Source organism: Phoxinus phoxinus (assembly GCF_949152265.1).
Source record: "Phoxinus phoxinus genome assembly, chromosome: 9".
NCBI lineage: Eukaryota > Metazoa > Chordata > Actinopteri > Cypriniformes > Leuciscidae > Phoxinus > Phoxinus phoxinus.
Window position 1 is genome coordinate 32,316,079 of NC_136884.1, and position 14,913 is coordinate 32,330,991.

Consider the following 14,913-nt stretch of genomic DNA (forward strand, 5'->3'; position numbering starts at 1 on the left):
GGTGACCACATTTCATCTTGAAACAAACCCCATGCTTACTCCAATCTGATAATGATTGGGGTCCTTCCAAGGGGCCAGGGCTCTAATGCAGCTGATGCAGTAGTGAGCTGCTGAACAGTCTGAGCGCGATCTGTGCAACTCTTCCTACAACTGGGCCAGGATGAGCCAGTCGTCAAGGTAATTCAGGATGAGCATCTCCTTCTGTCTCAGGGGGGAAAGTGCTGCATCCATGAACTCAGTAAAAGTGCGTGGTGCCAAAGACAGTCTGAATAGTAGGACCGTATACTGGTAGGCCACTCCTTCGAACACGAATCTTAAAAGTGGTCTGTGACAGGGGGCTATTTGGATATGAAAGTATGCAAAGCGAGTAACCTCTTATCACTGTGATTAGCACCCATTCTGACACACGGGGATGGCTTTCCAGGCCTCTGCCTAGATAACTAGGGACTGAATCAGTTCAGACAGCAGCTCTCCACCCTTGGTTGGGGAGTTGGCGTTCGTAGAAGTAGCGTTTGACCAGGCATTTGACCGTCTGGGTCGCTGCTGAGCCGCAGAACGTGAGCACAGCAAGACTCGTGCTCTCACTGTGAGAGCGGCCATTTTTTATGTGGAAGCAGCACAGTGTAATCCCGTGCTGCAGGGAGAGTGAGACTCCGTTCTCTCAGGCATGTGACTCCATTGTTTCTCCATCTTGTGCTTCTGAGAGTGTTTCTTAGTGAAACCTGCAAATGCAGCGAGGCTCGCACACTCCCAATTGCTAGTATTTGATGAACGCGGCTTGCATGGGGCGTGGCTCCATTGTTTCTTAGTCTCATGCTTGAGAGAAAGAGAACGGCACTCTTATAGTGAGAGTGTCCACCTTCAATGAACCCGGGAGCAGGCCCAGCAAGTAGCGTGCTCAGAGGTATGGGATTTTGAAACAAACGCGGGCGAAATTATGCTATTTTAGCCGCAGGGGAACGGTGAAACAGCTGTAGTCAGCTGGCCGGAGCGCGCGCTGATCAAAGGCCGATGGTTTGCTTGATTGCAGAAGAGCACTCATTCCGCTGCCAGGCTTTCTCGCCGCCGAGAAGGCTTCTTCGAGAATCAATGAGGTATGTTCGTCGCTGACAGAAAATAAATCTGATTCCTATGGCGAAATGAGCTGCTTTTATAGGCAGACACCCCGCCACTTTGGGCGGGCTCTGCGCCGCAAATGGCTCACACAGAGATCCTGCTTTGCCATAGGTTCATGCAGTTCCCACCGAGCAGCCAACGGGTGCGCTCAGATCGGCTCTGTTATGAGCCAGTTCTCAAAGCATTTCAGGATGCTCATCCCCTTCTGCCTCAGGGGGGAAAGTTCTGTATCCATACACTAAAAGTGTAAAAGTCAATGAGGATTATGTCGCAAATTTTTGTCAAATATGTTCCCAGGTGGATTTTAATGTTGTGGCACCATGTTGACTGTTAAAACTATCTAATGCCCAAAAGCAACAGCCTAAAAACCCTTGACGAATATATTGGCTATGCAATTTTGCGTAGCGGTTCATAGTTTACTGTGGGAATTGTGGATGAGGGGCTCTACAATCCCATCTAGAACCGCCCTTTGAGGCCCTTTAGTTATGTTTGGTTTTGTTTCATGTCTTTTATTTTGAAGTTAAGCCATGGTTCCTGTGGGTCATGTGATTATTATTATTATTACTATTACTGTATATAGGCTGTTGTCACCTTGTTCACGTCGCCTAGCCCTTCTGTGTCCAGCAGCATCAGAGTGGTTCCTGCTTTAGTGGGGTGAGACACACACCACATCCAGATGCCCTTCGTCTTGGACTCAATGGTGCTGCCCAATGCAAATCCTAAAAGAGAGAAAGAGCAAAGAAACATGGAACACCTATCACCAAAATATTTTTTATTTGTCGAATAGAGTAGTGTCTTATTTAGATTGTGTGCTTAATTTCATATTAAATAACAGTCTTGCTGAACTAGAGAAAGTTTGGAAGATGGTCAGTACAATAATCTGTCAAATTGTTTTCTGACAAATTTCCACCAAGATCTGTAGTTGTTAGATTTTGACAACAACCATGTCTTCTGACAGACTGACAACACAAATGTCTTAATAACATGTTTATTAAGAAATACCACTTAAGAGGCAAAAAGAAGAAACATGGTTCCACTGTGGCCTAAGCTTTTTGACAAACAGCTGCCAAACCACTGTGAAGACGAGTATTGCTAAATATACTAATAATCTACTAACTACTTTCCATTCCTAAAATAAACATTTACACAATATGTTTATTTTAGGAATGGAAAGTAGTTAGTAGATTATTAGTATATTTTGTAGGCTGCAAGTAGTCTCACGTAGCTAGACCTTCAGACTGACGGCAGTCTGTCTCTATCGCAGTTTGACTGTCATGTAACGCAATCAATCACAGTTTGTTTTGTTCCACATCATGTTAAAGGGCACAAAAATATAATGTCGATGTCCCAACAATAACTGACCGGCGTAGATCTAAAAAATTATTCAATCCAGAACGTTATGCAAGTTTACTGCAACAATGGAGACGTGAACTTCCCATACTTTTGAAAATCCAGTGTTTAGTTGATCCTGGTAAGCGCTCATTGTCACAGTTGTAAACATGATGGTTTTCTTCTTACATGAGTTGTTTTGACGTCACGGTATTTGTTTCAAATTGGACCTGTAAAGAACGCGACACACACCCCTCCCGGACATGGTTGCCAATTTATGGAAAGAAAAATAAGGGACAATTGTGGTTCTTTATAGGAAAATAAGGGACAGAATATGGGACACTCAAAATATTTGTATTGTACCACTATCACGGATAGTGATGAAGCAGACAGGTGAGTAAAATAATACTGAAGTTTATTTTGAACAGAAGCACGGAATCCAGCAGATGTAAATGGTGAGTTGAACACAATGAAGATAGATGAATGGAACTTAGCTGATGAATAACAGTATTGTCCTTTACAGATGGAGATCAGAACGAGGCTGATGGTAAACACAGATGAGAGTCACTGAAGACGGCAGAAGGTTCTTGGAACGAGATCGGATGATGAGGATGGCAGGTAAGTGGAACAAGTAAGGATCAAGGTAGAGTCTGTGTGTCCATGGAGAGACGAGATCAGACAATGAAGAGTAGAGCAAGTGAATGTATATAGTGAACAGATGAGGAGGTACAGCTGCGGTGATTAGTAATCAGGGGAGAGTGAACGAGTGGCTGGAGTCTGTAGATCTGGTGGAGCTGTGACAGTACACCCTCCTCCATGGGCGGCTCCTGACGACTGGGTGGAAAGAAGATGACGACGGCCACGAGGTCTACCACGACCCCTGGGAGCTAGACGATCTGGGTACTCGGTGTGAAATTGGGTAAGGATTGCTGAATCGAGGATATCGTCACGAGCAACCCAGGATTGTTCTACTGGTCCATACTCCTCCCAGTCGACTAGGTACTCTAATCTGGCACCTCGTCGTTGTGAGTCCAGAATGTCTCGAACCCGGGAGATAGGCTCCTCTTCGGCAAGGTTGGGAGAAGAAGGTACGTCGGCATCACCAAGATGTGTGGGGGGAGGAGAGACAGGTTCAGTGTGAGGTTTCAGGAGTGACACATGGAAGGAAGGTAAGATTCTAAAGTTGAGCCTATAGGTGATTTCATTGATCTGCCTCTGGACAGTGAACGGTCCAATGTATCGAGGACTCAGCTTACGGCAGGGCAGGCGAAGACGGATGTCCCGTGTAGAGAGCAATACTTTCTGTCCTGGTTGGTACAGTGGAGTGGAGGTACAATGACAATCAGCTCGAGTTTTGTGTCTCCGCACTGCCCGTTGGAGATGCACGTAAGCTTAGTCCCATACCCTCTCGCTCTGCTCGAACCAGTGGTTGACAGCTGGAACCTCTGATGGCTCACCCAACCCAAGGAAACAGCGAAGGTTGGTAACCAAATATGCACTGGAACGGGGTGAGCCCAGTGGTGGACTGGAGAAGAGAGTTTTGTGCATATTCTGCCCAGGGAAGGTATTGGCTCCAGCTGTCCTGGTTCTGGTGGCAGATACCTCAGGTATCTCCCAATTTCTTGGATCTTTCGCTCAGTCTGGCCGTTTCTTTGTGGGTGGTAACCGGAGGAAAGGCTTACGGAGACTCCTAGACGTTTGAAGAAAGCTTGCCACACTCTCGAGATAAACTGAGGACCCCGGTCCGACAAGATATCTTCAGGGATACCAAAATTTCTGAACACTTGTTGGAACAGAGATTCGGCGGCTTCAAATGCTGTAGGTAGACCGGACATGGGAATCAACTTGCAGGCCTTGGAGAAACGATCCACAACGACGAAGATACAGGTGTAATTCTTCGACTTCGGCAGACCGGTCATAAAACCGATACCGATGTGAGACCAGGGTCGACGTGGAATCGGAAGAGGAACTAGTTTACCCTCCAGAAGTCTTTTCGTGGTGTTGGTAATGGCACAGACTGAGCAACCCTTGACGTATCGGAGACATCCTGAGGCATGGAGGGCCACCAGTAGCGTTGACGTAGGAGCGAGAGGGTACGCCTACTACCTGGGTGTCCAGAGCCCAGAAATGTGTGGGCTGAGTCCAGACCTCTCGTTAGAGCAGGGTTGGCACGGTTTTCTTGAGAGATCTGTTCATCAATATCCCAAGTGATGGGACTGACGAACATGTCTGGAGGGAGAATGGGTTCCGGAAGGGTTTCATCTGGAGTGGTTTGGTGAAGACGGGAAAGGGCATCGGCTTTGCAGTTCTTGTTTCCAGAGTGGTAGGTTACGTTGAAGTTGAACCGTGTAAAGAACAATTCCCACCGGGCTTGACGGGGATTCAGTCTTTTTGCTACTCAGAGATACTCCAGATTACGGTGATAACTACAAATTGGTGAATGGCTCCCTCCAGCCAAGGTCTCCATTCTTCTAGGGCCAGTTTCATAGCAAGCAGTTCTCTATTCCTGATGTCGTAGTTCTGCTCCGCCGAGGACAGCTTCCTAGAGTAGAAGGCACATGGATGGAGTTTAGCAGGGTCACCCTGCCGGTGAGAAAGGAACGCTCCGATCCCGGTAGAAGAGCCATCTACTTCGACGATGAAGGTAAGATCAGGATTGGGATGGACAAGGATCGGATCGGTCTGGAAGGCGTCCTTAAGCCATTGAAAGGATTCAGAAGCTTCGGAGGTGAAGGACAGAGACTTGGGCCGGCCTTTGAGGGAGGAAGTCATGGGTGAACTGATGAGACTGTATTTGTGGATGAATCTGCGGTAAAAATAAGCAAATCCTAGGAAACGTTGAAGCTCCTTTACAGCTGTGGGTTGTGGCCAGTTCCGGATGGTGTTCACCTTCCTCTGGTCCATCTGGATGCCGTGTTGATCTATGACGTACCCAAGAAAGTGGACTGAGGTGGTGTGGAATTCACACTTTTCAAGTTTGAGATAAAGCTGATGGTTTCGAAGTTTTTCTAGGACCTGCGTAACGTGATGATGATGTTCTGAGAGGTTCCGGGAGTATATGAGGATGTCATCGATGTAACCTACCACGAACCGATTATGGAATTCTCTGAATAACTCGTTCATGTATCCCTGGAACACGGCTGGAGAGTTGGACAGGCCGTACGGCATAACCGTAGTGCCGTACGGTACTCGTAGTGACCTTTGGGTGTGATGAAGGCTGTTTTCCACTCATCACCTTGACGAATATGGATGAGATTATAGGTGCTACGCAGGTCCAACTTCGGGAAAAGATACGGGCTCATTTTAGTTGTTCCAGAGCAGCGGGGACCAGAGGAAGGGGATAGCTGAACTTGACAGTCTGTGAGTGAGAGGTGGCGGTAGTCGATGCACGGCCTCAAGCCTCCGTCCTTATTGGCGACGAAGAAGCAGCTGGAACTGGCAGGGGACGTGGAATAAACTGTTGTTGAAGAGCTTCCTCGACATACTCCTCCATTGCCTTCTGCTACAGGATGGACAAAGGATATACCATACCCTTAGGTAAGGTGGCCCCAGGTAGAAGGTCGATAGCACAGTCCCAGGCCAATGAGTTGGTAATTTGGTAGCCAGTTGTTTACTGAAGACATCCTGGAACGCCCGGTATTCTGATTTCTGGACTTTCCACGGAGGTGGAGTTGATGGCGAGGTTCTGATGATTCCGGTTAGATGAAGACGAAGAGTTGCCAGGAATTCTCTGAACATGAGGTAGACAGGATAGGCAACATTCAGCACTCCATCGAAGTATCTCACCGGATCTCCAGTCGATGTGTGGTTGGTGTTGAATCATCCACGGGCATCCCAGGATGAGATCTGCCATGGATTCCTCCAGCACCATGAAGGTAATGTCCTCCGTGTGCAAACATCCAATGTGGAGAGTCAGAGTAGGTGAGAAGTGAGAAGTAACGAATGCGACCCCTTCCCAGCGGCTTTCCTTGAATGGTTTGGATGCGAAGATTTTGGCAACATTGTTTCTTGGGTGCATTTAATTTCTGAGTTGGGTGGAGATGAAGTTCCCCGCTGAACCGGAGTCGATGAAGGCTTGCGCTGAGACACATATATCAGATGTTAGAACATAAACTGTGGTACGAGATAGGGTTTCTACTCTTGGAGGAATTTGAATTGTACCCACCACCGGGCGTTGGGGTCGCACAGGACAGACATTGATAACATGACCTTCTTTACCACAGTACAGGCATAAACGATGTTGGATTCTGCGTTGACGCTCCGCTTGGGTCAGGTGATAACTGTCGATTTGCATAGGTTCTGGTGCTGGAGGAATGACAGACGGTGTTGTTGGCGGAGGACATACAGCGGAGGAAGATCTGACACAGGCAGTTAGGCGTTGAGAGTTGCGGATGTCAGTGTTAAGACCATGACGAAAAGCAGTGAGTAGGGCAGTCTCATTCCACCCACTAGATGCCGCCAAGGTAAGAAACTGTAAGGCATAGGAACAGACTGATTGTTTACCTTGACGCAGGTTAAATAGTTGATCGTGGATGGAGAGTTCCGAAGCGGTTTGACCGAATACCTCTTTGAAATGATCGATGAAGTTGTTGAGCGATTTACTTACTTGGGCGTTGGAATTCCACAGTGATTGCGCCCACTGGAGTGCACGGCCAGACAGCAAGGATATCACAAAAGCGACTCGGGCAGAATCGCTGGGAAATTGATGAGCTTGCATCTCGAAGTACAGGGAGCATTGTAGGATGAATCCGCTGCAGTCCTCTGCCTCACCGGTGAATGTCGCTGGTCGGATGGTACAGGTGATGACGGAAGAAGAGATGGATGAGCAGAACATCGGCGGGAAGGAAAGGTGGATTATCCGGAGGAAGTGGCTGAAGTGATAATCTGACTGCGTGAACCAACTCAGCAAACGGATCGCGGGGGGATCTGCAGCGGGTTTCGTGGGATTCTGCATGTGGTCTGATCTTCTGTCACGGATAGTGATGAAGCAGACAGGTGAGTAAATTAATACTGAAGTTTATTTTGAACAGAAGCACGGAATCCAGCAGATGTAAATGGTGAGTTGAACACAATGAAGATAGATGAATGGAACTTAGCTGACGAATAACAGTATTGTCCTTTACAGATGGAGATCGGAAACAAGGCTGATGGTAAACACTAGTGATGTGACGTTTGCAACCGAGGCAAACGGAACATCTCACATGAACCACTGTATAGGAGCTTGATTCGTCTTGCCATAACCATGTGATCAGTGATGTCCGAAGCTTCATTTCGACACACAACTATGTGACTGCTTCAAATTCTGATTCAAAAATAGCGCGAACCCCTTGCGCAGGTTTCAAGTGTCATGCGCTTCGGTAGTGAACTGAGACCGACTGAGACTGAAACAGTGAGTGAGCTCTTTTGAATTTTCAGCATGGAACCAGCCAAGAAAAGATTATATATGCCTATATGAGCCTTGCCTATGACCTCATAGGTTTAGGACTACGGTTAAAGTTTTAAGGCTGCATTTGTTGAACAAAGCAGAATTAATTTGTCCTATGTATTAATTCTTTCATAAATTAATTAATAGACTCATTTGTTCATACATTGTGTAAACATCAACACTGATTGATTTGTGGTTTTCATAGCACAAAGTGATTAATTACATAAAACAATTAAAAAGAAATTGGGAAAGGTAGCTTCTCCACCTTTTGACCACAAGATGTCGTTAGTGTGCACCGTGTTGAAAAGCTTCAAATAATGAACCAATTTACACTTGAGGGGAAAGCCTCAGTGCTTCACAAAGCTTAATTTTACCATCACTAGTAAACACATGAGAGTCACTGAAGATGGCAGAAGGTTCTTGGAACGAGATCGGATGACGAGGATGGCAGTAGAACACGTAAGGATCGAGGTAGACTCTGTGTGTCCATGGAAAGACGAAATCAGACAATGAAGAGTAGAGCAAGTGAATGTATATAGTGAACAGATGACGAGGTACAGGTGTGGTGATTAGTAATCAGGGGAGAGTGAACGAGTGGGGGGAGTCTGTACATCTTTTGGAGCCGTGACAACCACACAGTGCATGTCATTTCAGCATCTGCAGTTAAATATGTGTACAAAAGACGCATAAAAGATTCTCAGACAAACACATTTGGGTAATTTCCTGGAAAAATCAAACAAATTACAGAAACTTTCCCTGCTCAAATTTTTTATTTTGTTATAAAAATAAAAAAAATCTGAGGAAAGACAAACGTAAATGAAGAAGAAATCCGAAATATTACATTTGATGGGTGTAAATTTACTGAGTAATTTACTGTTCTGTAAAATGGGTCAAAATTAAAATTTTCACCTGAGATTTGGAATCAGATTACAGGGTGGTTAAAATTACTTTAGAACAGCATCATTGTGTTACTTTTACACAGAGATCGTTAGGTCTATTAGCTAAATCAATGACTTTAGCCATCGTTGTTTCATTATATGCCAGTGACATTTCAAAAATGGGAAAAAGCACTGCTTTTGTTTTTTGCCCAAAGTTTGCATGCCTGCAACTCAAACAAACAAAAATGTCTCTAAACAAAAACAAAACTCAGCGAATACTTGTCACACATTTATGAGCTATATATCTTTATAATCATTTAGGTGTGTAGTTTTAAATTATCTGATTTAAAACGAAAACAAATATTCTCTGTTTAAGTAATTTGTATAAAACCAACAAGATATCCAGTTTCTCAAACGCTTGCTCATTAGTTTTAATGTGACCACACCCACACGCGCAAAACATATTGACATGCAAATCTTCCACGCGTCACGCCATTACCTCAAAAACAATGCACCGAACTTCATCAATTCTTGGAAAACACGCTTTGAGCTTACATTGGATTTACATCAGAAGAAGAAGAACACGATTTGAAGACAAGACATTGGACGCGCAGAAAATTTCCTGTTACAATACGCTTAATAAAGCCTGAACCTCGTCGTCGGTCCAGTCCAGCTGTGTTTTTTTTATTTTTTTTTATTACATTCCATATTTGCAGACAGACAACTCTTAATGCATGAAGCCACGAACCGCAATAGATTTTTTAAAATGCCTGTTAAAATAGAATGCTACGTGGAGTCCTCCAGTCAAAATCCGGCATGAACACAACCAATCAGCATGTTCAGCGCACAAGTCTCACCCCCGAAAGTTCCTGAACTTTTAAAAAGTACTACCTCGCCAGCAGGTACTTTCGGAGGGGGAAATATTTACCCGGAACTTCATTTAGACCCTGGTTCCTGCGATGTAAACACACCGAGTACCACCCCAAAGTTCCTAGTTCCTGGGGAAAGTTCCCGCGGTGGAAACGCGGCTTTAGTATCATTATTTGATACATTAAAGGTGGGGTATGTTATTCTCTTTTTTGTCCATTTTTTCAAAATCACTTGAAATCCTATTCATAACCCACTTTTAAGCAATTTAATCATCTGTGGAACGGGCAGGACTCAAAAAACTCCAGCCAATCATTTCGAAGACCACCTAGAATCATTGGACAGTAAATCAACGTCAATCGTCAATCAAATGGTCGTACCATACCCCCCTCCCCCTCGCGCGCGTGACCCCTTCGTCAGCATACTCAAAGCTTGTGACCCAGTCACAGTAAGTGCAAGTTGCCCCGGTACAGTAGGTGCGCATCTGAGTTTTCACTCGTGCATGATTGCGCGTCCATGTTCTTCGAATGGGTGGAGTCAGGCCCAGCATTGGAGGAAAGTCCAGTTGGAGGAGATTGGTTGATGATGTTACATATGTTTTGTGTTATCAGTATTGCTAAATGTCCACCAGTAGCCGCGTTTCCATTACATATTTGTGCAAATGTTTTGCGCTATTATCTAAATATAGATAAACTATTGCGAAATGACGCCATTTCCATTGACTGATGTTATGCGACTAAAACGTCCTTTTTTCTCTCGCGATAAGTCATTCCAAAAATCACGGCAACGGACGTTTTTTTATATAATCTCATTAATATTGATAAGCCATTACCATTCATACGCATAAACCTCATCTGACATAAAAAACTGTATTACAAAGTTTAAATCAATGTATTGTTTTATGTGAACGATTAGGCAGGATGTTTTTCACATCATTTTGAAGCCAGAACTCGAAGCGACAACATCCATTAGTCAAAAGTCTTGGGAACACATATTTAGTATATGTTTTGTGGTCTTATATCAGCAACTTTCATTTTTATTTTTCTCAATAACCACGCATAAACATTATTCTCTTAAAAATACAAACATGTACATGATATGCTTACATATTATGGTAGCCCCCTTTGTGCTATATAGAGTGAATTTACACCTTTGGCATTTACATGTTTATAAATAACTGAAAAAAGCACAAATGTCAGGGCATTTCAAAACATCCCAAGGGCCCCAAAAACACCTTGGTCCCCAGAGGGTTAATAACCAATATTGAGGGTTCACAGGATGAACTGAGTAATTGGTTGTAATGTTAATGTAGCTACATCAAGTTAATCCGATTATAAAAAGTTATGATTGGCTATTAATATTTCACAGAGCTAATTTGCTACACCGTCAAACCTGTGGTTGAGAGATTTGCACATCATCACCATGACTGCACATTAGGCTAGGCATAAAATATGGTTAGTATGGTTCTTAAACAGTCATCAAGTCATGTCATTGGGTTGCTCTTTGAATGTTGCTGCCTGTATAGTTCTAACCTGTTTGTTTCCCTGCGAGGCGATTCATCAGGTAGGACTTCCCGGTGCGGTAGAGACCCACCACGGCCACCACCACCACTGGCTCCTGGATCTGCTGCAGGATCTGTAGTGCTGACTCCTGCACACACAGCTTCCCTTCTGACCCAGTGTCAATCAAGCAGACTGGTTCGTCCGTTTCCCTTACACACACACACACACACACACACACACACACACACACACACACACACACACACACACACACTTACATTTTGGTACATTTACAAGGACTTTATATAGGTGTAATGGTTGTTATACTGAGCTAATAATATTTTCTATACCCTACCTCTAACCCCATCTCAGTTTTTATTTTCTCATAATGAAGCTAATTCTAAGTACACATACAGAGGCCATTTTCATACATATAAGTATTTCAAAACAATATATACACACTCTCACAGATCTGATATAATATATATATGTGGCAGAATTAGTTAAAGGGGTCATGACATGAGAAACCAAATTTGCCTTGATCTTTTGGTATATAAGAGGTCTTTGTACCATTCAAATGTCCTGCAAGTTTCATAGCTTAAGACGTCCTCCCCATTATAAACGAATCATTTAATTAATCAAGCTCTAAATACAGCTCGTTCTGGATCCATGGTAAGAAGTGACGTCACGGTACGAAGTGACATACCAGCGTTTGCATAATGACCTCCTCCAGCACAAGACAACTACGCTTAAAGCGCAAGGCAACTACGCTCATTTCGTATCATTGACGCGCGCCTCACAAGTGTTCAGGGAAATTACGATGCCACGCAGATGTGCTGTTCCTGGCTGTGGACAAACTACATCTTTGAATACGCTGTCGAAAGATCCGGACGTCAGGGAAAAATGGATGCACTTTATTTTTTGCCGACGTCTCAGTCACGGCAGTGTTAGTTTAAGCGTTTGTTCTATACATTTGAAGGATGACTGTTTTGAGAACAAATCCCAAAATGTAAGTAATGTATTTAAAACTTTAAACTACTTTTAAAATACACTAAATCCGCAAATGTTCTGGCTGGGGGCGTTAATAATGGATGCAAAGGCACTGACGTTAGCCAATCATAACAGTGGGCGTTAACACTGAACTCTTAAAGGGAAAACCCCCCCAAAACAGACTGTTTGAATCAGAAGATGAGAAACAGGGTGGGAAAAGGTCATAAATCACTACATTTTAAAAGTTTTTTGTAAAAAAAACTATAGTAATACTATAATTGCACCAAAGGGAACATAATAATAAAATAAAAAAAAACATGTCATGACCCCTTTAAGTGAGTGACAGTTCTGGTGTCCTATCAGGAAAGAGTACGGTCTATTTAACGCTGGTTGGCTGTACTCTGAGATGCGTCATGTCTTGTCCTCCCCCTCCTGCGTCATCCACTATCACCTCAGGTGTGCTGGTAGCGGGTGGTTTAAATCGTGTGTTTAGAACGCCACTGATATGTTTTATCTTCTAATTGTAGCGTTTCATTTAAGCATTAATACAGGTATTGAACAACATTAGAGTGAGTGAGTAAATAATGACATCATTTTTATTTTTGGGTAACTATCCCTTTAAGGACAAGCGGCAGCATGTTTACTATTAGGGCTACTGTCTCTTTAAGATCTGCCCGCGACGAGTCTTATATACACACATTTGACAATACGATTTTTTTCTTATTTTTTTCTACTGTTCTTTCACTTTAGACATAACCAACTTTGTTTATGTAAACCTTGTGTGTATTTAACAGTATTAGCTCAAAAAGACTCGAAAGATAACTTAGTCCAGTAACAGGCGCTGTTAGACAGGCGTTTAGTGCATGTGCGCGTCGGGTGTATTGCGCTCAGAAAAGCGCCCGTTAGAACAGCGCAACAGCAGCGAATGACATGTTTAACCGGCAAGGCTTTAAAGCACATGCAAATAATTAATTTTTATAAACTACAGTGTCCCGTTCCTCTGCATTTCATATGGATATACGTCGCGCTGTATAGTATGTTGAGACGGAGGCGCCAGAACTGCAAACTAATAGAATGCACGATCCTACGATAATTCTTCAAAAGCAGATCGTGGAGACATTTTAATCGTCCATGATCAAAAATCGTGATATCGCACACCCCTAATCTAACATAATATTGGTTCTGGGACCCTGGGCAAGTGCCCAGTTGCCCTAATGGTTAATCCGGCCCAGCCTCCCTTTCGTCCTCAGGACCATTTTGCTGGTTCCCTGCACAATCTTCCTCTCGTTCTTCTGTGTTCCTATGAACTTGAGTCCACCTGGATAACCACGGTGCTTGCGCTGTCCTCCGTGTCGTGCTGATCGTGCCGGCGGGAAATCATAAGGGCACAGGATTATACCGTCTACTTCCTTTAGTTTTTAGTGTGATAGAAAAGTTGATCAATAATAATTGACTGTTATTTGTACGAGAACCAGTGTGTGTGTGTGTGTGTGTGTGTGCGTGCTGCACCAGCTCTATCTGCTGTGATTCTTTTGTTTCTTTAGTTCAGCTGTGTTTATTTTATTTAGATTTTGTTTCTGTAACTACTTTTGTGTGTCGTTGCTGACCTTGAATATTATATTTTATTTTGGCTATTTATTTTTGGGTTTTACAAATTCAGTTGTTTATCTTGTTTCTCCCAGGAACTGAGGTGACCAGGCGGGAGGACCCTCGAGTGCATTTGTGGTGGTGGTGGTGTTGCAGTGAGTGACACCTTTGGAGTGCTTGCGTGTATGATCCAAGTGCACGGTGACGTGTGTGAGTAGAATTACGCTTTTGGAAAAGCCATTAAGTGGTCCTTCCGCCGGTAGGCTCAGCCTGGTTGTTTTGTTTTACTTTTTGTTTGACAAACTCCTCCTACCCTCGTGGGTAGAGGACTATGTTGGTGTGTGCCACTCATATTGCCCCCCCTTGTGAGCACCTGTTTTTGTGCCTTGACATTTGTGCATTGAGCGCTGAGCGCCTTTGTTTTAAAAGAAGATACTGTTTTTAACTATTTTTTTGTATGTCAATAAAATACCTTTTTTGTAATTAAGTTGTACTCTGGTCTCTAACCTCCCTGACACACACGAACCTGTGTGACCTAATGCTAACTGCTGGGTTATTTAGATATTCCCTGATTTATTCAGGGTGGCGTAGTCAACAATCACCACCATAAGCAAAGTATCTTATTGAAATCCTTTACCGCTCCGTCACATATATATATGGACATGCATTCATACATTTGTAATAGACACATATAACTATTAAATGCATGCTTCCTTTACACATAAGGTTACAACACAGAACAGAGACATAAAGAGACCTAAGTTATATAAGAGAGAGCTGTAATCTTACTAAAAACTTACCTGCTCTCTGTGATTTCTTTTGAGTTCTGAAGGACGCAGTTTGAGAGCAGTTACTTCCTGGTAGGCACCCTTAAAACCACACCTCTGAATCCGGCCCCATTTCTTCTTATTGACTGGCAGTGAATTGTATGGTTTTGTCTGCTTGTTTCTTGTCTTTGGAATTGAACATGTGACTTGATTGCCAATGATTAATAACACAATAACACTTATTTATTATTTCTTAATAAAAACTGCCAGTTAATTTTTACACATATTCCTTTGCTAACCACAATCTCACATATAATCTTTATAATCAGGTTTTTGGGATATGCATGAATCAATTTTATTGGACATTTTCTTGATAAAGATTGAAAGCTCTTTTAAAGGGTGCAAACGAAAGTTTTTTTTAGAGATAAATTTTTTTGTGATTTACTAATTTC

At 43.4% G+C, this 14,913-nt stretch overlaps 1 protein-coding gene across 2 annotated transcripts in view; it reads right to left on the bottom strand.

The window, feature by feature from the left end:
* LOC307004700 (guanylate-binding protein 4-like) overlaps positions 1 to 14,696 on the bottom strand; it is a 35,506-nt gene extending 20,810 nt beyond the window's left edge. Inside the window, exons 1-3 of one of the 2 annotated variants that reach the window (XM_079624107.1) lie at positions 14,495 to 14,696; positions 11,148 to 11,309; positions 1,708 to 1,835 (exon numbers count right to left, since the gene is read on the bottom strand). In XM_079624107.1, coding sequence (XP_079480233.1) covers positions 1,708 to 1,835; positions 11,148 to 11,175 — 156 coding nt within the window. In that variant the 5' untranslated portion in view covers positions 11,176 to 11,309; positions 14,495 to 14,696. Of the gene's footprint in view, positions 1 to 1,707; positions 1,836 to 11,147; positions 11,327 to 14,494 lie in introns of both variants that reach the window. The other variant, XM_079624106.1, reaches the window with a different exon arrangement.
* Between the last annotated feature and the right edge of the window lie 217 nt (positions 14,697 to 14,913).